Below are 26174 nucleotides of genomic sequence, written 5' to 3' on the forward strand. Positions count from 1 at the left end.
CAAACACACCAGCAAACACTCATCACACACACCAACATGTCCCCCCATAGATGCACATACACACACCAGCAAGTACAACTGCATACATACACAACACACATACAAATGATAATAAAACAATAAAGGAATGTGTAAGTATATGCACATGGGCTTACACATATGTAGAAGGCATTAAATGTTTTTCTCTACCACTCTTAATTTTGAGACAGTGTCTCTCACTGAACCTGGAGTTCTCTGTTTTGAGTAGGTTGGCTGGCCAGGGAGCCCCTGGATTCTGCCCATCTCAGATCTACTATGGGTGTTACAGATGGGCACCGACATCCAGCTTTTATGTAGATACAGGGAATCCAAAATCAGGTCCTGGTGCTTGTGCAACAAACACTTCATCCACTGAGTCATCTCTCCAGCCCCCATGGTCTCAAGGCCCCACGGGATTTGGTCCCTAGATTTCTCTAAAAGAATCTTCTATCTCTTTAACTCTGCTCTTACAAGGCCGTTTATCTGTCGAATCACATCATTGCTTGCCTAAGGATCCAGTCACCAAGATCCCACCAGTTGTCAGTCAAGATGTAAAAGGAAATTTTGAGCACAGATACACTGGATTGTTAATTTTTTGTTTTTCCCTCAGCTAATTCAATGAATGACACACGGTAGAACTCAAAATATGAATGATAGCATTCTTTTTTTAAAACTTGTAATGATCCCACACAGAGATAATAGTAAAACATCAACTATTACCTGGTTTAATAAAAATGCTTTGTTTAGAGGATGGTGCTAACTTTGAAGTCAGGTGACTTCAAGGATGTTGTATTTGGCTCTAGACAATGTATAGCTTAATCTTAATGGCCATAATTTCAAATAAAGGGTTTCTCTTTTTAGAAAAAAGAAGCTATCATGGTGAAAAGGCAGAGTTGTACCTTGTAGAGAACTGGAACAAGAACTGCAAATGTTTCACTTGATGATCCTGAGTGGAATTCACACTAAAAGGGCACTCACTCTCTCAAACACTCAAACACCTGGCAGAGAAAGCTATGCTTAGCCACTTTGTGATGAAGGACAGGACCCATGCAGTAAGAAGGGCTTCAGTTTGTCTGTTTGATTGCAGGTCTGGAGCCTGCATGCAGGACCTTGTACACACTAAGCAATTGTTCTACCACTGAGCTATGTCCATAGCTCAAGAGCAGGAAGTTTTACACGTGAAGCCATTAGTCAGCACAACGGTTCTTCTGAAACTGGGGTTCTGAAGAAGCTGCCACATGTTAAGATAATTCAGGGACATCTCAGAGACTTTAACACAGAGATATAATATTTAAAAGACAATAACAATATATCTCATTTCCCAAATTTACTTGTACATAAAAACTTTTATTCACAGATCAGTGTTAACGCCTTTTAAAACAAAATTCACCAAATAGTTTTGAGTTAAGGCTTCTTGAAAATGAACATCTTGTAAAGGAGTTGGGACAGGTTCTTAACAGTTGTCTGGGGAACGTAGATAGTGTTGTGGCCTCATTTATGCTTTCTGAAATCTTAGTAGTTAAATACTGAAGTATTTAAAGCATGAGGAGCTGGAGCAAATTCTCTTAAGACTATATTACATTATTAACAATCTGCAATCCAACATGGCTATAGATGGGAACAGTGTAGTAAAAGGAACAGAAATGAGGTCTTTCATACAGGAGCTGTGAATGTTTTCTCCTAGGAACACATGACACAATCCTAATATTCCCAAGCTTGTCCCCTGACCCATGCATTACCTGTGAGATAATGTTTCTCAACTCCTTTTTTTTTTTTTTCACACACACAAAAACTCCATCTGCTCCACCCACCCCCACAGATTTTAATAAGCTTCTCATGCAGGTTCCTTGACAATTTATTGAATAGTACAATTTAGAGCTTTACACCCAGGATGTTAGTATTATCCCTTTTTGATAAGTAGGGCATATTTCTAAGACCGAAGGGAGAAATGTAAACAAAAATTATGGGAAAAATAAAAGTACATAACAAAGAAGCTAAATAGAAAAAAAATTAAAGGAAGTTGGGTTAGAAAAACATTTTGTTACTGAAGATTTGCTGTAATAAGCAAAGTAAGATGTAATAATAATATAAAGCTGTCCCAGCAACACTGAAAAGGCTGGGTTGCAAAGCTATAGTTAGTTTCATAGACAGATGTTCACAGAAGAGCACAGCCCAGGCCAGGAAGACAAGAGTACTTTAGAGGGGTGTGCAGTACAGGAGAATGAATAGTTTATATGCATCCCTGTGTCCCCATGATTCTGCTTACTGTCTTTAATTGTGGTTTCCAGGATCTGTCAGTACTGAGAAAGGGTTTTTGAATAAGTAGATAAACCAGTGTGGTAATCAGAAAGAGTATTTTCCATGTGTACATAAAATTCCATTCTATAGTCTGCCATCAAAAATCATATTAAACTTTCTAGCTGACAAGCTAGCCTCTGGATTAGGTCATGCCGTATGTAACATTTTTGACATCCTCATGAATAGCGAAGTTATATTACTGATAAAGAGAATTGAAATACCAGTATTCTGTCATTTTGGCCCTAAACCAACATATCAACAAGTAGAGCTATAGGTTCCAAAACCTGATAAAGGAATCTCCCAAACTTAGCATGCCATGAGAAGTATTTCTACGACATATTTGTACTTTCATGGACAATTGGAGATACTGGGCCAGCTTGAGAGACATTGCCTAATATTTACTGAGTTTATCAATAGCCTGTAGGACATGGAGTCTTGGATCCTTGTTTAAAGATATACCTGAAAACCTTGTCCTAGAATTGCCTCTATTGTGACAGAAAATGGAGGTGATCCACTCAGATAAATGCTGTCGCCTTCTCCTCACCTGGTCAGAGGAAAAAAATTTTGTTGCTTGAAGATAAGCGATGGCTGATATCAGAGCCAGGGGTCAGTTCTCCATCCACTGAGTCATCAGAGCCTTGTATTCTTGGTTTCTAGGTTGATCATATTCCCCTGGATGTGAGGAATCTGCTTATCTATTGCCTCATGGATACCCTCTGACTTTAGGGGAATGTAGTAGTAGCCCATGATGGAGAAGATCAGGCAGACCACCAACAGGAGGCAGGAAAACAAAACGAATTCAGCCCACTGCAGGGAGAAATGAACCAAAGGGAAGATTATGGAGAAGCCTAATTTAAAAATAGAGCTAGGAGTGGAGAGATGGGAAGATGGCTAAGGAATCATCAGTTGGAGGCATTTTCTTGGCAGAACACTAGGTTCACTGGCCTCTCCTCCCACAGGTACATTGTGGTCACTGTTGCCACACACGTATGCCTATTTCCTGGCAAAGTCTGTTATCTAAACCTCACATCATGGATGGGGGAAGGGAGAAGAGGAAGTTGAAGGGGAAGCATCCATAGGTAGATATATGTAGACATGAGCTCCTGCTCTCCACCGATCCATACCTGCACCAGGCCACTGAACTGTGCCACGACCAGCACAATGATATTCCCAACTGCAACTGTCAACAGCCAGGCTGCCTGGAGCACAGATTTCATGCTAGATGGTGCCTAGAAGGACACATTTGTAAACATTCAGATTCCCTATTCCACCTTCCTGATCCGCGAGTCTATCTATGAACCATTGCCCACAAAGACTCTATCTCCCACCTCCCTATGTTCAGCTATCGAACTGATTCATGGGATGGTAATAATACAACAATAAGAAGAAAGCAGATATCTTTGCTGAATGTTTTGATTCATGTACCATATAATTATTACCATAACCTTAAGAGATAAGCTGTATTACTGTAGTACTCTGAAAATACAAGAAAAGTAAAAAGGGCATAAAGAAAAGGAAATAAAACAGCCATAGAGGGATAATTTACTTGCTCATGTTACACAGCAGGTCATACAGCCAATATTTGAACATGAGTAATCTAGCCCTATAATCCTTAGACTTCATCTTAGTTGTTTTTGTTTTTTTTTTCTCCAGAGCCCAAACAACACAAACTCAAATTCTGCCTTGTCATGATCCTGGAAATCAAAATGAATGTTCAGGTCATACGCAAGGAATTCATGAACCAAAGAGATGAAGGTTTCAGGACATACATGTACAAGAATTAAAACACATTATCTTCTAATTTGTTGTTCTAAATGGTGTCATCATTTCTACTTGCAAAATCTTACCTGAGAATAAGAAAATTCAAGTCCTGTGACAGAGAACATGACCTCTGCTGCTGTAACCAGGACATACTGTGGTAGCTGCCATGCAATGGATAGTTTATTGGCTGGAATGTCTTCTGCCTTCCAGGCCTGAAGCCCCTCATTGGTGATCTTAGTGGGAGAAAGAAGAAGTGGACTTCTCAGTAATCATAAGCAGATACAGCTAACTACAGCACTCTATGATCTAGATCTAACGACAGCACTCTATGATCTAGATCTAACTACAGCACTCTATGATCTAGATCTAACTACAGCACTCTATGATCTAGATCTAACTACAGAATTCTAAGATCTAGATTTAACTACAGCACTCTATGATCTAGATCTAACTACAGCACTCTGTGATCTAGATTTAACTACAGCACTCTATGATCTAGATTTAACTACAGCACTCTATGATCTAGATCTAACTACAGCATTCTATGATCTAGATCTAACTACAGAATTCTATGATCTAGATCTAACTACAGCACTCTATGATCTACATCTACTCCTTTTAGTTTCACTTCTCTGTTACCATCAAGAGCTTAGATATTTCTATACAACTCCAGCATTTTGAATTTCCTCTCGCTAACACTACATTCATTTCCATAACCTCAGTCAGCTACAGTAAAAGTCCTTGAGATTAAAAACTCTTTGAAGTTCAAATGCCTTGGCTCTAAGTCAATAGGGCATTAGGTATAAAATAGTAAAGTAAAAGAATCTTGTTTTTTCTTTAGTCGAGAACATACATAACAGCTAGGAATCTGTGGTGTGTGTGTGTGTGTGTGTGTGTGTGTGTGTGTGTGTGTGTGTGTGTGTGTGTGCCTATAAAAAGAAAGGAGACATAGAGAGATGGGCAGGCAGACAAGCAGACAGAGGGAAGGGAAGTGGCTTTAAGCTACTTACATTAGTGATAACAAACAAATATGTTGTACCAAAGTCTAGTTGACCTAAATCAAGAGAAAAAACGTTGTCTTCAGTTTCACAGTGCACTGCAGGATACCTGTGACAAGATGAGATTTGGTTAGAATAAACAGCATTGCTTAGGAAAACACTTCCCATGCCCAGGAAAGAGAAATTTCAACTCTATCAAGGAAAGTAATGAAGTCACCTGACTTCTAGGAGTGAGCTGTTTTTTTTGTTTCTGCTTCGGAGCTGCACTTGTTATTGCCTTCTAAGGACATAAGAAGTTCTAACCCCTAAAAAGACTACACAGATCAACTTTTGTATATTTCAAGCCCATGAACTTTCCTCATGTAAATCTTATGACTTATTAGAATAGTATAAAACTGGAAACCCGAGAAGAATTTCTAAATAATGAGGTACCAAAATGACAAGTACCAAAGGGCAGAAGCCAAAATCAACAATAAGCCTTGTGAGCCTCACACAGGTGGGCTACCACAGTCTCAGCTGAGCAGTGTAGAAATCAGATGAGCCTGAGGTAAGGAGGCAAGAATTAAAAAGAAGCAGAAATCTTCTGATACCCCAAATTAGCACAGACATGCCGGTGTCCATCACCAAAATACAAAATCAACATTTGAGAAAGATACAAGTTAAGATGTCCACAAGGGCAAGGCTCTTACTTTCCTCTTAGCACAGTTCTATACTCAGACACTCCGTAGTCTTTGCCCACGCTGAGAGGAGCATCTGCACCCAAGGAGATATTCACATCTTTATGCAAAGTGTTAATAAACCTAGGGGTAGACAAAGTATTTACCCATCAGAAAATCGTATCCAAACAAGGACACCTGATACTGTGTTGCTCATAACTGTATTCTAAGTGTGTAAAATAGCCAGGCAAAATAAAAGGAAAGACACACATGGCAACCTGAATTTTCTTTCTAATCTAATTTAGGAATACCCAATTTCTTTTATTTTCCTTTACGCTTGAACTTGGGTCACCACGCTTGCACAGCAAGCCCATTACCAACCTATCTCCCCAACCAATTTTTTTTCCTTCCTAATGGTGGAATTTCTCAACTGAGATTTAAGAAAAACAATATAAATATAAGTATATACAAGGATATAACATTTTATATCAACCGGTTATCTTTTTATATAAGAAATCCCGTTTGATTCATGTGAAGTTTAGAGACCCAGCCTGCAGAAGACGTTGTCACTATATTTTAGTCTTTGGAAATCTTGTACCCTTCCAGAACCCTCTTTCTAGTATCCTGACCTTAAGCACCCCGCAGAATGGGGTTTTGGTTCATTTCTGTTTTAATAATTTTAGTTTCAGTCTCACTCTAGAGGTAAAACCTTTTAATTTACCTGGCCATCTGGTGAGTAGGTGTCAGTCATAAATGAATATTCTAGAGAAAAGGTCTGATTTTCCTAGAGTAAGTTAAGGCTAGTAATTACTTCTTACATTCAAGTTCATTTGTTTTGTCTATTTGTTCCTGTCCTGCTGGTACCCTGAAAGTTGATTCCTAGCTCTTCCTCATTGATGCAGAAATGTCTGTCCCTGCTGCTCTGTCTTGCTTTCCCTCCTCTGGGCAGTTTGTCTTTTCTGAAGCCTTTCCAATGCAAGTGCTTACATGGATTTTACTTTTCAGTGAATTCAGACTTTGCCTCATGATTTCTCCTCTAGATTTTAAATAATAACTAGCTGGTTTTAATGTCCAATTCCAGCCACAGAGAGGAGGTGGCCACCTCTCTACCTGTCCTGTGCCATCCTGACAAGACCTTTAGCCTTATCAGGATTAAGAACCAACTCTTTTGATAACTCTGTCGATTTATAACAGAAACCTATATTTTATAGGGTAGACATCCAACTACCAAAAACGAAGGTAGGAGCATTTGCTCACTTCTACATATTTGTCTGATGAACACAGAAATGTACAGATGTTTTGCTACAAGTAAGATAAATGGGTTACATTAGGTAGGAAAACCTTTTATGGTAGACAACAGAGGGTCTCCACTGATTCAGGGTTATCTGCCAGGAGGAAGTGTGCTGGCACATTTGTCTTTCACTGTCCTAGAAAATGCAACAGACACCAGTGTCCCTGACTTTCACCCTTGCTCAGAACAAATAAAATGTGAGGTCTCCGTATGTGAAGGACCCAGCACCCAAACCTGATGGCTGTCATCCCATTGGCTGGTTTGATTCCTGTGTCCTTTACCTGCAAGAGAGTAAAGCAAAATATCAGAAGGAGCTGACAAATGGAAACCTATAATCAGGGCACTGCATTTTCAGGCAGACCCATGGTGGCTTCTGCCTGAACAGAACTTGAACACTTTCCTAACTTACCAGCATATTGGAGATACTTTCCCCATCCTCATGAACAACCAACTGGTAACAGTTCTTCTCCTCTACAGAGTACTCATTGTGCACAGACAAGTTGTTGTATTTCAGATGAAAATGTAAATCTTGGCTTTTTGTTTCCAGGCGGAGTTTCAAATAGTGTGTTGTGTTCTGTAGGATGAAGAACCTGTTATATTCACTTTCCGTGCCATTGTAGACATTACAATTTGATAGCTTTGGGATGTGTGACCTCTTCCAATACTAATTCTTCCTCTCTCTAAACTAGTTATTTCACTTCTAAGATACTGGCATAAGACACAGAGGAATATCTATGGACAAGGAGGGATGTTCATTGTAACATCATGCATAATAATAAATGCAGAGGGGTTTAAGAGATGGCTTAGTGGTTAAGAGCACTGGCTGCCTTTCCAGAGGACCTTGGTTCGATTCTCAGCACCCATGCGGTGGCTCACAACAATCTGTAACTGCAGATCCAGGGTGTCTGATGTCCTCTTTTGGCCTCTGCAGGCATCTGGCACACAGTGGATGCACAGATATACATGCAGGCAAAACATCCACACACAGAAAATTTTAAAATAATTAAAAATAAATAAATAAACATTTACAATAAACCCTCACAGGACTATACCTGTATTTATGTGGTAGGCGTGCTTACACTGCAAACAACAACAAAACCCAACTTTAATGTCTGTAAGAAAAAGTTTAAATGAACTATATTTAAAGGATAGAATATTGTGCAATCACTAGAATATGGTGACCAGAGATTATTTAAGGACATAAGAAAATAATTATTTTCTTAATTAGTGCCATTAATTAATGATGACTATGATTAAAGCAACCAAGGCTACTATAGCTTATACAAATTCTCATTCATTTGCACCCACACCTCACCTGAAAAGAGCTGATGGACTCCACCAAGAGAGGATTATTTCTGCTTCCCTGCACCGTCACCTCTATTTCACCATCTGCCAAGTTCAGGACTTGTAGGAAAATCTCTTGGGAAGCTGGCTGAGCATGGATCATCCCCTGAGAGACAGACAGAACAGAACACATACATTAGTGCTGTCCCTGACAGCTTTGCCCTGCTAGCCGAGACTAGACAAGTTTATCCCTCTGAAGAGCATTTGGCTTAGAAATCTGAAAAGGTAACTGGTTTTTGTTTTGTTTTGTTTTGTTTTGTTTTTGCAAGCACTAGTGAATGGTGGGTAACAAACATCCTTCAGTTGTGGTTTTATAATTCTTTGGTTAAAAATTGCAGAAGAGTTATATGTGTAGTTACAAAGTCATCATATAAACCTTTGTTCTGTAAGTATCTGGGTATTTGTGTCACAGAATTTCCAGAAAATAAACTCAGAGTCGCTCAGGTGGAAAGTGGACCTCGTTGCCTTGTTGCTCTCTTCGTTTATATTTACCACGATGGTCCCATGAAGTGACACTGTGGTGGGTCCCACGGAACCAAGACTGAACATGGAAGGGAAGTAAGTGAAGCAGGTTAGAAGCTTAGACGTCACTAAACTCACATTTATTTTTATCTCCACAAGCGCTGCAACTGCAAATGCCAAGCACGCTAGGATCATACCAACAGCCATTTTCCTGAGTGACCTGTGGAGGGAAAGGAGAAACCATTATGTCTACCCCTTTCTCAGAGGTACAAAGCTCAGGCTCCTTTGTCTGTCTTTAAAGACTTTCTTCCTTCCTTCCTTCTTTCCTTCCTTCCTTACTTTTTAAAGTATTTTCTAGAACTCTTCCTAAAACACCCTTTTGCTCAAGTCACACTTGTATTATACCTCTTTTCTTAACTTTGCTTATGATTATGATTACCTTAGCCATTATGACATGTATAACATCAAATATTAAATACAAATATTGATATAATAGATAAATATTAAATATAATATTACAATAATGGCAATATAATCAGATTTGTTATAGCCATCAACTGCTGTAATTCTTCAATTCATTTTCTTCTTTAGAAGTCTTTGTTGGTCTGAGCATCAAGAAGGACTTGCTCCTCTGCTCTTCTATGGCATTTCTATCTTCTCTTCCTAGGGTATTTACCAAAGACAACCCAAGTAACAGTTGTCTTTGCCTGTGTTCTAGCTCCCTTACTAACCAGTGAACACCTTGAATAAAAGATCTGTGCTTGATTTACACCCACATGGAGCTTGGCCCTAGACTCCCTACTACCCACTCCATAAAAGTAGACAAGGGCATTTGCATGTGGTAAAGTCCTCATCACTTAACTGTCACAAGTATATTGCTGTTACATCAACAATGTGGGGAGACTTGAACTGTTCCTCACAAAAATTTACAAATGATGCTTGCTACTAAGTATGGGGCAGGCTGCAGTGCATACTACCAATAATGCTGTACTCAATCCTACAAGGTCCTTTCTTAGGTTCATAGAACTAGCAGAAGGTTTTAAAGAGTTGGTTGTCATCAGAACCTTAGGACTTGGTCCAGGAAGATAGCTCAGAGTGTGATTCTATGAAGGCCGATGACCTGAGTTAAGTCCCCAGAAACCACATGGTAGAAAGAGAGACCCAATTCTCACAGGTTTTCCTCTGACCACATTTGTTGTGGCACATATACAAAATTTCCCCTTCCCCACCACACACAAAATAAGGCAGACTACCTTGGAGAAACAGTTTCCAAGGGCAAAGCAGCATGGTGCTTTAGAAAGCTGATAGCCCATACTTGTTGAGAACAACCCCTACAACATCATACACTCAAGTCTGTAACACCGGCATTGACACTCACCAGTTAAACCTAATTTCTACTTTTCCCCATTAATAGAACTATGTCAAACTTGGAAAAATAAAAACAGATGAATGCTACATCAAAAGAAATAACTACTCTGTAGAAACATCCTAGCTCTGAGTCGTCGCCAAGCTGGGCAAACTGAGTTGGCATGTAATAATTCATGCCATAGTGTGCACTTACGAGAAGTTAACTCCGCACTTGGAGATCAGCCGATAAATGACAAGGTCAAACAATGGGATGAAGACAAGGACCAGAAAGGGATTTAGAACCTGCAACACCATGGCAACAAGGATCAGTACAAGTGTCCCTCTGTCCTGAGTGAGTTCATGCTCTCCTCTGACAGCATGCTCTCTCTCATGTCTCCACACATTCACCTTAGTAGGGAAAAGAGTCTATATTTCTCAATCTCCTTATACCCAAGGCTCTACTTCCCTTGCAAAACATCTTAACTTACAAATACACCAAAGAAATATTCTTCCTGAGCCTGTTTTTCTGTCAGTCAAATTAGGAATAATTTTCTCCCATCATCCCTTTTCTTTAGTTTCACAGCCTAAAGGGAGCAACAAAGGCCTAAATAAATATCTCCCAAATCGCCATTAGTAAGCAGAGATTCTAACTGTTGCTCATACAACCGTTTACACTTTGTTTTTGTTTGCTTTGGTAGTAGTGGGGGTCGGACTTAGGATATCTTGTGTATCAGACAAGTGCTGAGCTACAGCCCTAGCTGGGGGCTTACACTTTCCTTGACAATATTTCCAATTCAGTGCTCACACTTTACCCCCTGGTCTCATGCTCAGTCTCTCTGGAGTTGAGCACAACTACATCCTTTACAAAGGATGTGAAAAAGAGGAGCAAGATCAAAGAAACTGCTTTCAGCAGGGGCCTCCTCAGCATGTGAGGAGTACCTGGAAGGATGGCTATTAACCCAAATGCTGCCAGAGAGGAACAAAGGAGGTTAAAAAAAAAAAAAAGGGAACCACATGTCAGTGCCTACAGAGATGTCTCCTACCTGCATCTGATCCGGCTGAAGTACAAAAAATCCCTGAAACATCATAATACACTATAGTTAGATAGTAGCAGAAGACAAAGACAGCCTAGGTCACCCATCTTGATAGTAGATAAGAGGCATATAAAAGAAAATTCATCAAATCTTTGGTTCAGGATCTCTGATTTGCTGGCAAAGGTATTTATTTGGGGCTTCGAAGACAGTTGGGATGGCTTCTGACCATTTGCTAAAGAGAGACAGACCCCAGGGAGAAGACTGCTTTCTGTTTATGGATTAAGTATTCATTCTCTAAAATGTTTGGGATTTGCAATCAAATCGTTGTGCTCATGCACAACGTGTGGGGGAGGGGCAGCAAAGCTGAAGTTTAAATGTGAAACCTACTTATGTTTTATACATGCTTTATCATCCATTAGCCTGAAGGTAATTTATTCAATAATTGGCAAGAATTCTGTGCATCAAAGCTTTATGGTGTGAAAATGTTTGCTTTGTGATATCATTAGATCAAGAGTAGTTTTGTTCTTTCTTTTTTTTTTTTTTAGAACAATTAGGATTACAGATTTTTGGATGAGGGGTGTTCAATCTGAACTACATTTTGCTTGAGAGTGGTAAAGTTGCATGATTTAATTAATCTCATCATCATAGTCAGGGATAGTAATGACAGAAGGACAGGTGCTGTGGTCAGCCTTAAATTGCTCGGGATACATTATGTTCAACTTGCAAATTTGCTCTCCAGAGAATCAACAAGAGAACTGCCAGGGTAACTTCTGAGCAACTAGAGGGGAGAGGTAAAACTATGCTTTGGAGGCTCCTGGTGTCACTCACCCTGTCTGCTTCAAAACTATCAGTATAATAATCTAGAGATGGATGGAACAATTAACAATAGAGAATGGACCAAAGAATGGACATAGGGAAAAGAGAAAATAATGTTTTTAGTTTTCTCACTCTTTCCACTTTATAAATTTCCCCACAGGTCTCATGGGTCCTTACTTGATCTGGCCTAAGGGATGGGTGAACTTGTGTAAAAGCATCAATGAAATTTTTTCTTGTTATGTCCTAAGACAAGCTCAAATGGAAGAAAATCATGCAGCCAGGCTTGCATTACTTCATCTGCTCTTCTTTTAGCACATCAGAAAGGTGTGGGTGAGTGGGGGAATCTGGGTATTTTCTACCCTTCCTCTCCTGATTTCTAAAGACAGGATTATGAATTTTCATAGTTATTTTTATCTTAACCTTTATCTTTGGGCTTAATGTACATCTCTAGTGATCTTAAGTCAATTTTGTTTTTTAATTACAAAGATTAAAGATGTATGTAGAAATAGATAAAAATATTTATAGACTAAATTAATTACAAATAAATTATGTACAATGAAGAATTTAGCAGATGTTTTTGGAAACTTTTTCAACTCACCAAATCACCATTCATTTTGTTAGCTTGCAGAGTCCACCGTGAGCCCTAGGGCAGACAGATTTTGTTATGAGATATCTTTTCCAATGATAAGAAAGAGGATGAGGAAGACATGGCTTTTAAAACCCACTATTACCTGTTGGTCCAAAAGAGCCCAGAACATGGGCAGTGGGATATAAAGGAACAGTATCCTGGTCAGTGCCTTCACGTCCATAATGAGATGCTTCTGCAGGGAGGAAGAAAGAGCAGGCAGAATTGCCAGAAGTTCCAAATTGGCTTTTCTTGCTTAGAGTAAAAATGGTCAAAAACAGTGAAAGATGAGGTCAAATGTGCCAGAATAAAAGAATTTGAAGGATTTTATAGAATTTTGAGGTATTTCTGCAGTTTCCACTTACTGGGTATTTTTCTGCTGCCCAGTCTAGCCAATGTTGTCGCTTTGGAATGTCCGCAGAACGGTTCCTGAAGCGGTTGCAGATAGCAAACTAGGGCAGAGGCCAGAATCAGAGATAGACAAAAAGAAAGTACCCCCTGACTATCCCAATTCTCTATCTCTCCTGTCAAGTATGGACTTCAAGTTTTATCAAACACTGAATTCCAGTATCTGAGGTACAATTTCTATCTTTCCTTGTTTCCTAAGAGCATCATATATAACTGTACTCAGAAGATTTTTGTCTGCTAAAAATTGACTACTTTTAAAACCTTAATGGTCAAGTAGACGCACGGAGAACCAATTAAACTCACTTTGTCAAAAGGTAGGCTCATAGAAGGAAGATGGTTGAGAAAAGCGTAGGTCCATGTGTGGAGAACCATTCGTTTAGCACGGCACCTTTCCTTCCTATTGAAAAAGGCAAGCAGGCAGGCAGTTCATGAACTTACCCATATGCATTTGGTAACTTGAGCCACTATGTTCCCTTCAGGAGGTGGTTTTCGGTACATCTTGCTTCCCATTGCAAACACAACTGCAATCGAATCACAGACAATGTTTTTAGTTTCTTGGTTAGAATATTCAGTTGTCTGCATCAAATCTCATAGAGAACTGACTTTCACTCCCTAACTTCAGAGTAGCCAAGGGGAGATAGTGGTTAATTGTTGGGAGATACTCATTGAGACCTTCAAGGGATAGTAGAGATTGAAGTCACCTTTGTCCCCTGCCTCTCCCCCTTTGTCCACCTCCACATGTGATATGGTAAAAACTTTGGTTGATTTTTCTTTCCTGAGTGCACAGCTCAGCTGTCCCCTTCATTACATTACCATTGCCACCTTCCCTATTCTACGTAAAACAATTTCTATCCTTAAATGTTAAAATGTCCGTCAGCTTACGTCTCCTTTTCTAATCAGTTCCTTCTTTAGACTGATGCCAAATTAAACTTTTCTTTCTGTGATCTGCCTAAAAATCCCAAATTCATAGCAGGAAAAGCCTTCTTAAATTCATCATTATCCTATCATCTATTGAAGAATTATAAGTAAATTGCTAATCATTTTATATACCTTAACTGATTCAGTCTAACAAAATATGTACCGCTGTTTCCATTTTAAACACAAGTAAATTGAAGATTAAATAAACTAAGCACCATGTATAAGATTTAGCAGGTAGCAAATGCCATAAATAACATTTTGGCATGAGGCCTCTCAATTAAAAAAAGAAATCTATGTTCTCAGCATTAGTGATGGATAGGATTGTCAACACGACAAAACCTAGAATCATGTGGGCAGGACGCTCTGAGAGTGTCTACGAATGATTAGCTTAATCAGGCTAGCTGAAATGGAAAGGCCCGCCCTACATCAGAAGCATCATTTCCTGGGCCAGGCCATGACCAAATGCACCTGTGTACTCTCGTGCATCTGCTAGCACATTGCTCTCTGCAGTGTTGTAATGTGGACATAATGTGATCAGCTGCTTCAAGTTCTTGCCGCCTTGACTTCCCTGCAGTGGTGGACTGTTACCTGGAACTGTGAGCCAAACTAACCCATTCTCCCTTAAGTTGCTTTGGTCAGGGTATTTTATCACAGCAACAGGAGGCAAAGCTAGACCAACCACCATGAAGAAGTTCACTTGCACATTCTTGTATTACACACAGTACTTGACACTATGGGAATGTAGGGAGAAAACACACTGCCCCTCCCCTCAAAGAAGGTCACTTAACCTATGACTTCTCACCCTATGTTTCATTGCTCATCTTTAGTAACCTATGCTCTAAACACTATCTCACCAAGCAGTTGGCAGTGAGCTAGCCCTCCTTCCTTCCTTTCCCCTTTCCACTCTCTTTCTTTCTCCTTCCTTTCATCTTCGTGACAGGGTACCTCTTTATACCCCACTCTGGCCTTGAACTCACTATGTAGCCTAGGCTGGACTTTAACACATTATTCTCCTGCCTCTTCCTCCAGAGTGCTAGGATTACAATGTATCACTATATTTGGAGTTTCTATGCTTTATTTGAGGACTTTTCTTTGCTGCCTGTTCTTTAAATGCTGTTGTACCTTTAGGGTTTAGGTCTTCTTTTTTGTCTTACTCTTATTTTGCTAGAGTTTGCTATTTTCAAAGCTTAATTACTGGCTACACCTTACAGATCCAGATCTTTACCTAAAACCCAGTTGTTTTTCTCTGGGCCCTAAAACAGTATTTCCATATAACTATTTGATGATGTACTTAGATGTATCAAGAGCACCTATAACACAACTTATCCCAAACAAATCCATCAGCATTGCCTTAACCTGTTCATCCTCACTAATTCAATTAATGATTTATTACCAAGCCTGTGGTTCAAGTCAAAACCCTCTATTTGACAGTGTCTCATTTTTTTCCCTGACTTCACAGATCCCATTGTACCAAGGCTTGCTAATTCAGAAGGGACCAAGGTAGGTGAGCCACGTAAGGCACTTACATCAAGTACACAATTTAAGGGAGCAAACAAGATCAATAGTAGCCTTGCCTCACCCTTAACTCAATCTCTTCTCCATAGTGCAAACCATTGAAAAAGTAAAACACTACAAAAAAGAAAAACCTAACAATGGTTTCTTTGCTCATAATCCCTTTTTACTGATTTTTTTATTGTCTTCACAATGAAGTTTTAATTCTTTCATGGCCTAAATTATTCTTTATTATTTTGTTTCTGGTTGTCGTTATTCTTTGTTGCTCTCTCTTTTGCTCCGAAGCCTTTGAAAAACCATAATATTTCTCATCTAAAGACATCAGCCATATCATCTTTCTATGTGGTCCCTTCTTTGATGAAGACTGTCCATCCTTGAGGTCTTAAGTTAGAATTTTCTCTGTAGGCAAACTCTTACATCCTCTAGAGTGTTTGTCAGAAGCCCTTCTATGAGCCCCATAGCTCTCTATATACTTCCCTGGTTGTGATATTGACTGTTCTACATGGCAAATCCTGTTGTTGTTCTTGTGTGTGTGTGTGTGTGTGTGTGGATTACTTTTCCTGTACTATATAAATTCTTTGAGAATATGAACTTTATAACTGTCTAAATCACCAATATGGTTCCAATACCTAGCACAAAATCTTACATAGGAAGTATTATGACCGCCACAAAATTCAGCTGCTAACTAACAAGGACAGATACCACCTATTTAGCATTATAATTCCAAAGTCTTTTTTGAGTTTCCTAATTGTTTTAATATCTAATTAAAAATCTAATTATTTTATATGATTACTGGGCAGTGATATAAAGAAGCTGCCATGATACTAATAAGTGTAAAAAACAAGAAAGTGCTTGTGGAAAATATTTAGCACTGAAGGGAGAAGGAAGCAGAGAGTATTCGATCATGGCTGTCTCGGAATACATTTGTTTGGAATTGGGAACTGCATTACTTTCAGCCTTTCTGGTAGAGAAGAATCAGACCAAACATTGAACTCTGGGCTCCCTCTCCTCTGTTGAGCTCTTTATGTGTTTGAACTGGATATATTCCAGAGGGGTGTCACCCAGAGGCTCAGAGTGAGACACGTTTCCAGGTCAATGACTAGAAACAATCACACCCAAGCCTCCCCTTAAGGCACTTGCCTAAACTAACAGGCCTACATATCCTTGTCTTTTCCAGGACAAGGTTCTCAGAGCTAAAAGAATGCCACTTGATCTAGGTTGCATTACTTCCTAACTAATCCAGCTCCTCTTTAATTCTCTTTGTTCAATGGGAAATTCTTGGGGAGCTTTGCAGAGCAGAGGTGGGGGCGGGGTGGGGTGGAGCTAAACCTGGAAGCTGCTCTGAAATGCCCAGGCAATCAAAAGTAGCATCTACTTACCAGAAAAATAAGTATTAGATAACACAAACTAGATTGAGACAGAGGTTGAATTATCTTAGTTCCTTCCTTGCATATTTCAGCAATAACAATGGGCTTCAATCCTGACTATACATAAGAACCACTTGAGAGTGCCAGGCCTTGGTGGCACACACACTTAATCCCAGCACACAGGAGGCAGAGACAGTTGAGGGGGTGGGGGTGGGGGGTGGGGAGAGTCATCTGAGATATTTAAAACTTTTAGGCACTCAAACTCCTGGTTGGCAATCCTGCATGTACTCCAAAAATTGTTTTTTAAAAGACTTCTTTGAAGTTTATTAACTATGTGACTGTAGCACTTAAAAAGAGGTTTATGGGACTGGAGAGAAGGCTCAGAAGTTAAGAATATCTGTTGCTCTTTTAGAGGACCTGGGATAGATTCCTAGTACCCACATGGTTGCTTACAATTGTCTGTAACTCCAGTTCCAGAGGATCTGATGCCCTCTTCTGGCATCCATGGGCACTAAGCACACATGTGATACACAAATATATGCTGATACACAGATAATAAAAATTAAAAATTTAATTTCTGACATCATTCATAATTTATTTTCAAAACCAAAGGGAAACCACTGCAATGACGCTTGCCTGATAGGGTTAGTGGAAAGGGTGAGTGAAAGAGTAGAGGTCCTGCATGATGCCGTCTATGTGGCAGGGATCAATGGCTGTTCATATCCTTTTCCACTCCACTCACCAAGTGCTAGCACCATGAGCAATCCTGGAATTCCAAAAGCCAGTGCATAGCAGTCTTCGCCAAAACACTTCACATCCCCTGAAGAAAAGAGGAAGGGAAGAGCAGTTGTGCATCACAAGTCTGTGACATTTTCCTCTATAAGGTCAGGCTCTTGGTGTAAGCATAGCTACCCTCTCTTCTTCCCATCATCTAGCCCCACAACCCTTCTTTTAAATCAGACCAATTGAAACCAAAAAAAACAAAACAAAACAAAACAAAACAAACAAACAAACAAACAAAAAAAAAAACCTCTCACATATTTATAGGCCCATAGGAAAGGAGAAGCTGTGAATGGCTTTTTGGTTGGTCAACATAAAGCTCTACACATGCAGCCCCATAGAAAGAATCCTAACCTCTTAGCATGGGTGTGATGAACGTAGATATCAAGCTCCCTGCGTTGATGGAGAGGTAGAAGACTGAGAAGTATCTAGTCCGTGCCTCTGCCTGCAATGAGACAGATCATCAGGGAAACGTGACGCTTAGCTCCACCCCACTCCATGTTAAAAGACATTCAAAGCATGGGGTTCAGATTGTGCTACCATGGCATGACCATCTCATTAGCTCTCTAATACAATGGCTGACTGAGCCTAGACAAGCTTTTACTCACCTTCTAAACTCAATTACAAACCCTTTAAGACCTGGGAAAAGTGATCAACCTGTCCTCGATACCATTCTTGTGTCTTATACATATTTATTATACTAATTTATTTGTATTAAGTATCCATTTATTCTGTGTATTGTGAGTTTCTTCAGGGCATAAATTTTATTCTATCATATTTAGTACCTAGAAAAAAATGCTAACATATATTAGACAATAACTGTTTATTGCCTGTATTAGTTAATTAATGTTAATTGACTTTATTAATTAACTCCTTGAGTTAATGAATATATTTTGTGAAGTGTATGGTAGGACAGTGTAGTGCATTTACTATTGATCTAGGAGGAAAGTATAACTCAGGTTTCAGGGAGATAGATCTTCCAGACGGTGCTAAAGAAGTGGTTTAGAAGTGGTTTGCAGAAGCTTGAGGGTGAGTTTGCTCTAATCACTGAAATATGTCTGTGGGCCGGCTACTAAATACAACCACTTTCAAGTGAAGTTTTTAATAGGTGATCTATTACATAGGGTGTCCTTCATTCTGGCACTTCAGCTCTTCCTGGCCCACTAGAACAATCAGTCCTCCCCAGGCTCAGTCTGTGGCGTGTGTTTTGCTCCTTCTTCTTATTTCCATGTACGTGTACTTTTGCTCTTCTAACGCCTGTAGTTCGTTGTGCACAGAAGCTGATCTGCCAGAGGTCTGACATTTCCCCAGTGTCAGCCAGCAATTAGAATCCATGGATCCCCAGAATAAAGTGTGCTGAATAGGGGCAGGAAGAGATAACAGACCTTGAGTTATAGAGAAAATTAAGGAGGGAAGGAGAAGCACACGTACAGACTAGGGAAGGGAGAAACAGAACCAGGATAAACAGCTATGGGAGAAGGAATATATTCATGAAAAATAATAAGTGTGTGTTTCTGTGTATTAAAAATGAGAGACTTATAAGTATTTGGTAATTCAAGAATAGATTGTCCCCTGACCATTTGTCATATTTCTCAAAGGTGCTCATCTTCATTTTGGTCATATATCCCCCACCCACCACTGACAATGGAAAATGTTACGAAGAGATCAGCCAGGCAAATCCATATATAAAATGTAATTCTGATTCATTGCAACTGGTCATTCTGCCCTTCACAAAATCATCTCTGTATTATACTTCCAATTCCTAATGTACTCACCATACTCATTCTTAGGTACAGCAAGTGAAAGTTTACTTCAGTAATATTGAGAACAGGTTTTATTTTAATCACTGTTTCCAATCCTATGTCAAGTTTTACCTTCCATGAAGTAAGCCTAACTTCCTATAGCTTTCACTTCTTGGGCTCAGATTTAAACACGATCCTTCCCTAATATTTATGGATAGCTGTAGATGATTATCTCCTTGAGTTTTGTTTGCTCATTTGCATTTTGTTTTGAGTCAGCATCTTGTGCATCCTGGGCTGGCCTTGAAATAGATATGTAGCTGAGGATGACCCTGAACTTCTGATCCCTCTGCCTCCATCTTCCAAAGGCTGGGATTGGAGACATGGGCCTCCACACTCAGTTTATACCTTGCTGGGGACTGAACGCAGGGTTTCGTGGATGCTAAACAAGTACTCACCAACTGAGCCACATCCAAGCTTATCTTATTCAGCCTCTGTGTCCTCATTTTCCAGCCTTCCATCATATGACTTGTCTGTCCACCTCCCACCCTGGGTACTTTCCTTTAACCGACCTTTAGTTTTCTCTATGCTGATGACCAGCATCCAGCACAGAGCTCAGCTCCCCAGACTGGACTTGATCAATAGGATTACCTCAGTCTTAGCAAATGGCTACTTGGCAGGTTCCCCGTTTTGATGCTGGTTACACACTCTTGAAATACAGAAATAAGAAGGCCCTTACATGTTGCTCTTCAAACTGGTCTCCGCCAAAAGCTGCCACACAGGGTTTGATACCTCCTGTTCCCAGAGCTATGAGACTCAGGCCAACCAATGATAAGATTCTGAAATGGAGAGGCAAGGATGCTAGAACCATACTGATACTACACCAATTGCAGAGATAGGCTACAAAAATATACAGGAGAAAAAAAGATATTCAAAGATAATGTCTTCTTATCACATCTACCTTGTGGGTCCTTTCTACTTGCCGTCATTCCAAGAACTCGTTAGAACTTATCATCCTCACATTTGAGACTCTAAGAATTGTATTGCTTAGAAGATCCAGAGCATGATAGTTCTATTTATCCTTTGCATGCATCACATGGAAGAAGGCACTGCAGGGACTCGGAATCTGGCACACCAGTTTTTAATATCTTATTTTTGCAATTCAGCTGAAAAATCTTATGGACTCTACTCTTATATATGCTTACTAACTACAAAGTAAAATATTGAAATTTATCATAATAAGTGGGAATGGCATCAATAAGTTTTATGGAAAAGTGATAAGAAGGTATTTGGTGTTTATTACTTTTTCAAATGTAAAAGATTTCAACTCAGAGTGTGTATATATGTGTGTGTGTTAAATTGGATATATATAAAAGACAGTAAAATGGTAGTATATAGAACTACACATGAATAGGCATACTCCAAGTTTTGGCTATGGCTTCTTTAATATAAGTGAATAGATAAGTAAGTGGAGGGAAGTATAAAAGGTTTTCTTACTTTCAAGCACATGAAGAGTTTTTATGGAAAGTATACTAATTGGCCATTCTACTTGTCTTCAAATGTTTACCTAATAAAAACTGAAACTTGGTAATGTAAGAAAGGGTTTTGTTGCTTGTAATCCTTTTGATTTGAATAAGTTTGGCAGTAAAATTATATATTGGAAAATGAAGGAGAATCTCTGCTATAAGATAGACAGCCACCTGTAGTGGCTCTCTGATATATGTACCTGCCTAAGGTAAGGAAGGCAGCTCAGTGGGCTCCATCATTTTACTCACGTATGTAGAGTTTTTCCTCCTAGTATTGGTATGGCACCCAAAGACTTGAATACATGGCCAAGAACATACACCAGGGACAGATAGATGATTGTCCTGTGAAGAAAGTCAAATCAGTCATTGTATTATTCAGAGATGTTAGGGTTCACCCTGTTCTTATAGACAGAGGAGACTGAAGTGGAGGAGGAGAGAATGAACTGGGAAACAGAAACAATGGTGGATGGCTTACACAAAGGAGGGAAAAGGGGGTGTGATTCTTCATCAGTAGCATCTGCTCAGAAGGTGCAGATGTTTCTTTCTGGTTCTCTTCCAGATCTGCCGTCTGCTCAGCTCTGTACACAGAGCAACCCTACATCTCTACAGACCTGACAGGAACTAGGTGGGTTTGCAGCAAGCATAGGGAAGTTTCAATCGGTAGAACAAGATACTTCTACTTGCTCTTTTTTACCTCAAGAAATGTCTCTTATCTCTGGGGAGCAAGAGGAAAGATGAACGCTGAGTAACTAGGAGTACTAATACAAAAGACTTTCAACAAGCACTGCGATGTAAAGAGAGTCCAAGGGATTTTAGGTTCAATCTGGGTAACCGTGGACACTTGATCTAACCGTAAACCCCAGGGTGATTTCCACATAGATAATTTACCCAAAATAGGGAAGTACAAAGGATTTAAACTGTCCAGTGATAAAAATCATGCAGTTTAGTAAAAACTACATGTTAAGTTATTTTTTCCAATAGACTTGAATAGCAAATAATAGCACATTATGGAATTCCAATAAGAACATATGTAGAGCTCTACACACTGACATGACACAATATTGCTTATACTCCCTATGTGTGTTATCATAAGTGGAATATATACCATGTACATTATCATATAAATGGAATGCTAATGATATAATAAGCCCTCAGAATTATATAGTTTGTATTTATCATTTTAAAGTGTTTTATGTTAGTGTCAAATATAAAGAATGCAACGAAGGTGCCAGGAAGCCCCTAGAGGTATCGGGAATCTCAACTTGGGGGTTCCTCATTCTAAATGTTAATCTTCTTAAATTATTTTACTGGGGGTGGAATCCCTATTGAAATAAAAAGAAGTAGAAAGGAAGGCTATAAAAAGAAATGGAAAGAAAACTAAGTTATCACACACTTCAAGGAGATGATGCTAAATTGTCAGAGAGAAACAAACTAAATAGGGCTAGAGAGATGGCTCAGTGGTTAAGCCCTCTTGCTCTCTTTCTAGAGTTTGAATCCCATCATATTTGGTAGTCCACAGACACCTGTACCTCCAGCTCCAAGGGGGCCTGATGCCCCCTCCTTGCCTCTGCAAACACTCACCCACATGTGGCATTCTCTCACACAGACACACAAACATACATATAAAAATAATAAAACTGAATTCTTAATATCTCCTTACACAAGACTTAGGGATTCTGGATGCCCATTTCCTCTTACATAGCTTGGATTCCGGGACAGTAAGCAGAGAAAGGCTTTTAGCAGTTGTTCAGAAATTCGTTTCTTGAATGTTTAAACAATCTCCCTAATGTAAATATTCTACCTCCAAGATAACACTGAAAACACTCTCTCTCTCTCTCTCTCTCTCTCTCTCTCTCTCTCTCTCTCTCTCTCTCTCTCTCACTCTCTCTCAGGGGTGAGGGCAGTTAGCACAAACATAAAACAGAAACAGGAGATAAGACAGACAGATAAGAGGAGGGGGCAGGTTTGAACATAGAAGTATATTCCTTTTCCTCCACGGAGGCAAGGCTGCCACCTCAAGTTTTAAAAAGCGAAAGAGGAGCCACTCACTACCAGTTTTTTAAGATCAGGAATCAAATGTGGCAGCATGAATAGCAAATGCATTCCAGTGGACTGTGGCCCTCACTCTATTTGTATATGAGGCTCTCCCATTTACACACACACACACACACACACACACACACACACACACACGCTACACAGGGAAAATTAGCCAAGTGTTAAATCATCCCCTATCTAAAGGAGATATCAAGTCACTCCCCAAAGTTTGTTGTTTAAAACAAAATCAAGGCCCAAAGCAAATAAAAACCCTCTTCATTACTGTGCACACCTGTTCTCAGGCTCAATGATGGTTTAGTTTGGATGATAGTACCTAGGCTCAATTATAGAGAAAAGACAACAGTGAAAACATTTTAGGTGTCCCTTTTCAGTTTAGAGACAGTGCATATAAAGCCAAAGTGGTGGCAGTTGATGGCAGCTGGAGTTAGGACTGAGGAGGACAAACGTGCATGCTGCTGTTGCACACTCAGAACTCGGAGAATGGCATAGTTGCTTCAACTTGGGGACATGAAGCTAGGACAAAGGACAGCCAACGTGAACAGAAATGTGCAACTATAAATGCATACTGGCACTTGAACTCCAGGTTCTGACACTCCGAGTGGCTGTCTTCATATAGCTGAACTAGACACCTCCAGACTTGCTAAGGGAAAGTCAGTCTGCGGAAAGGGAAAGGAGAGAATTATCACTTGGAAGAAATCTGAAAGTTAGGAAAGCGTTAAGTAAACAAAAAAGCAAAAGTCAAGGCCGATTAAAACCAACCCAGAAATTCAACAGTAAGAGAATGAGGAAAATACAGAATTAGAGAAGGGAGGGAAGATGAACAGGCTGAATTACTAAGTACAAACACTCGAAGTGAGTAAGAATCTAGACAGGGACATGTCATTTGTTAACAGAGGTCATCATTACTATCCTGACAAAATTCAGTAGAGGAAAAAGGTGATTTATAGCATTTCTTGTTGAAACTACCATGATTTGCTCTCATTAAAGCTATTTGAACTCTAACAATGTGAAAACATATTACGTATAATTAATCTCCTTATGCTTGTAATTATTTGGACAAATAAGAGATGGTGAATAAACACTTAAATTTGGGTCAGATTGAATTAAACTGTGTTCTTTTTCACTGAAGTATACTTCTCTGTCATAAGAAATGATGATAAAGAGAGAGAGAATGGTCCAGCCGGGCGTGGTGGCGCATGCCTTTAATCCCAGCACTCGGGAGGCAGAGGCAGGCGGATTTCTGAGTTCGAGGCCAGACTGGTCTACAGAGTGAGTTCCAGGACAGCCAAGGCTGCAGAGAAACCCTGTCTCGAAAAACCAAAGAGAGAGAGAGAGAGAGAGAGAGAGAGAGAGAGAGAGAGAGAGAAAGAGAGAGAGAGAGGCTGAAATATAGATGCTTTCTGAAAACCGTGGCAGTGGTTGAAAGAGAAGGAAGATAGGAAAAGAACTGAAGATTTTTGTTTGATTACTTGAACATACTCGAAGCTTGTGCATGATTCCAGTACAGGAAAAGATTCTAACTCTGAGGGAGAATTTGAAAACTAGAGTAAGTAGTTTAGGTAAACGATGATAATTCTGTAAAAATTCAAGACTTTTTGGTTTGTGTGGTTTATGTAAATTACACTTCAATAAAAGTAACTTAAAATAATAATAATAATAATAATAATAATAAAAACTCAAGCAAGATTGAGTTAGGAGTACAAGTGAATAGCATTAAGTTTCCTCCAAAATATTCAGGAAGCTATTGTTCACCAAATCCTGAAACTTTACTTCTTCAAACTCAAAGGAAGTTATTCTAAAAATATAACTGCAGCATCGGCACTGCGGAGTAAAGGAGGGAAATAGCATATTCTGTAATTAAATGAATAGATAATGGCTTGTTTTCTATTCTTGGCGTAATTCCAGCCTATATCTAATGAATCCAATGATTGATACTATACATGTAACAAATGTAGCCACTTGCTCACCATGCCTCTCTGAAGAGACTACATTTATATATTCACATATGTGAATATATTGTATGCGTGTGCATACATACACCAAATTAAGATGTAAATCAGTGTTCACAGTTAGAATTCTGGGTGGGTGAATTTTGCCCGTCAACTTGACAAAACTAGAATCCCCTGGGAAGAGAGTTTTAATGAGGAATAATCTAGATCTGGTTGGCCTTTAGCCATGTCTGTGGATGTGTGTGTGTGCGTGCGTGTGTGTGTGTGTATGTGTGTGTGTGTGTGTGTGTGTGTGTGCATCCTGAATGTTAATTGATGTAATAAGACACAACCCACTATAGGTAGAGCCATTCCTTAGGCCAGTGGTCCTGAATATATTAGAGGGAAAAGCTAGCTGAATTAAAGCAATCAAGGCTGAGTTTACTCTCTCACTGCTCCTGGCTCAGGGAGAGATCTAATTAGCTGCTTGAGTTCCTGCCTTGACTTTGCCAATAACTTAGGATTAAGCCATATAAATCTCTTCCTCCCCGTGTTGCTCTTTTTGGTCAGGATATTTGTCATCGCAACTGAAGTGAAACAAAGACAGGTTCTATCAAAGTGTAGGTCACACACAATACCACACAGTCAAACTACTTCAGGAAACAATACATACTTAGCTTTTACTTGGAGACTTTACAGTACATATTAATCTATTGGAGACTAAAAGAAGTTATACACTTAAGGAAATTGTTTTTTTAATGTTCCAAAACAATGTACAATTTTTCTATACTAATTTTACCATACAAGCTTTTATTTTCCCACATAATTCATTTTATCTTAAACGGTCACATTTTTAAAAGAGTATACTTTGAAATCAGTTAACTCAGAAAAATCCACAGATGGCAAATCCTCGTTACTAGATAATAGATAACAAAAGCTTATCTTTAGCCCATGCGGATAATGTTGTAGAGGCCAATTGTGACTTTATACCTCGTAGGCTGCTTCTATTATTAGGAACAGGAGAACTGAACGAAATAGATTATTATTTTAACTTGTAAAACCTTTATTAAACTCTAAAGAAGGAAACAACAGAAAGGCAAAGACGGTAAAGAGAGATGGTTTGGAAGTCTCTGGAAAGAAAGGGCGATTACATACTGAAGGAGGTAGACCAGCTGAGTCGGCAGACGTCGTGGGGAAAGGAGCAAGTCACCAAAGTACTTCCCTACAAACAGACACTTACCAGCAAGTAACAACCTTCTCCTCACTGAGACAAACTAAGGTTTAGTCT

The 26174-nt window shown here is 39.4% G+C and overlaps 1 protein-coding gene across 1 annotated transcript in view; it reads right to left on the reverse strand.

Moving 5' to 3' along the window:
• Positions 1-1121: 1121 nt before the first annotated feature.
• Positions 1122-26174, reverse strand: part of Slc15a2 (solute carrier family 15 member 2) — a 28744-nt gene continuing 3691 nt past the window's right edge. Inside the window, exons 4-22 of the mRNA XM_021209346.2 lie at positions 21150-21242; positions 20114-20213; positions 17990-18080; positions 17598-17675; positions 13497-13579; positions 13016-13102; positions 12757-12846; positions 12624-12668; positions 11219-11251; positions 10390-10478; positions 8967-9048; positions 8338-8472; positions 7432-7596; positions 7257-7303; positions 5765-5875; positions 5088-5184; positions 4164-4310; positions 3441-3545; positions 1122-3123 (exon numbers count right to left, since the gene is read on the reverse strand). Of these exons, the coding sequence (XP_021065005.1) occupies positions 2947-3123; positions 3441-3545; positions 4164-4310; positions 5088-5184; positions 5765-5875; positions 7257-7303; positions 7432-7596; positions 8338-8472; positions 8967-9048; positions 10390-10478; positions 11219-11251; positions 12624-12668; positions 12757-12846; positions 13016-13102; positions 13497-13579; positions 17598-17675; positions 17990-18080; positions 20114-20213; positions 21150-21242 (1855 nt within the window). The 3' untranslated portion in view covers positions 1122-2946. The remainder of the gene's footprint in view (positions 3124-3440; positions 3546-4163; positions 4311-5087; positions 5185-5764; positions 5876-7256; positions 7304-7431; positions 7597-8337; positions 8473-8966; positions 9049-10389; positions 10479-11218; positions 11252-12623; positions 12669-12756; positions 12847-13015; positions 13103-13496; positions 13580-17597; positions 17676-17989; positions 18081-20113; positions 20214-21149; positions 21243-26174) is intronic.

The sequence above is a fragment of the Mus pahari genome, chromosome 12, assembly GCF_900095145.1.
Source record: "Mus pahari chromosome 12, PAHARI_EIJ_v1.1, whole genome shotgun sequence".
Taxonomy (NCBI): Eukaryota; Metazoa; Chordata; class Mammalia; order Rodentia; family Muridae; genus Mus; species Mus pahari.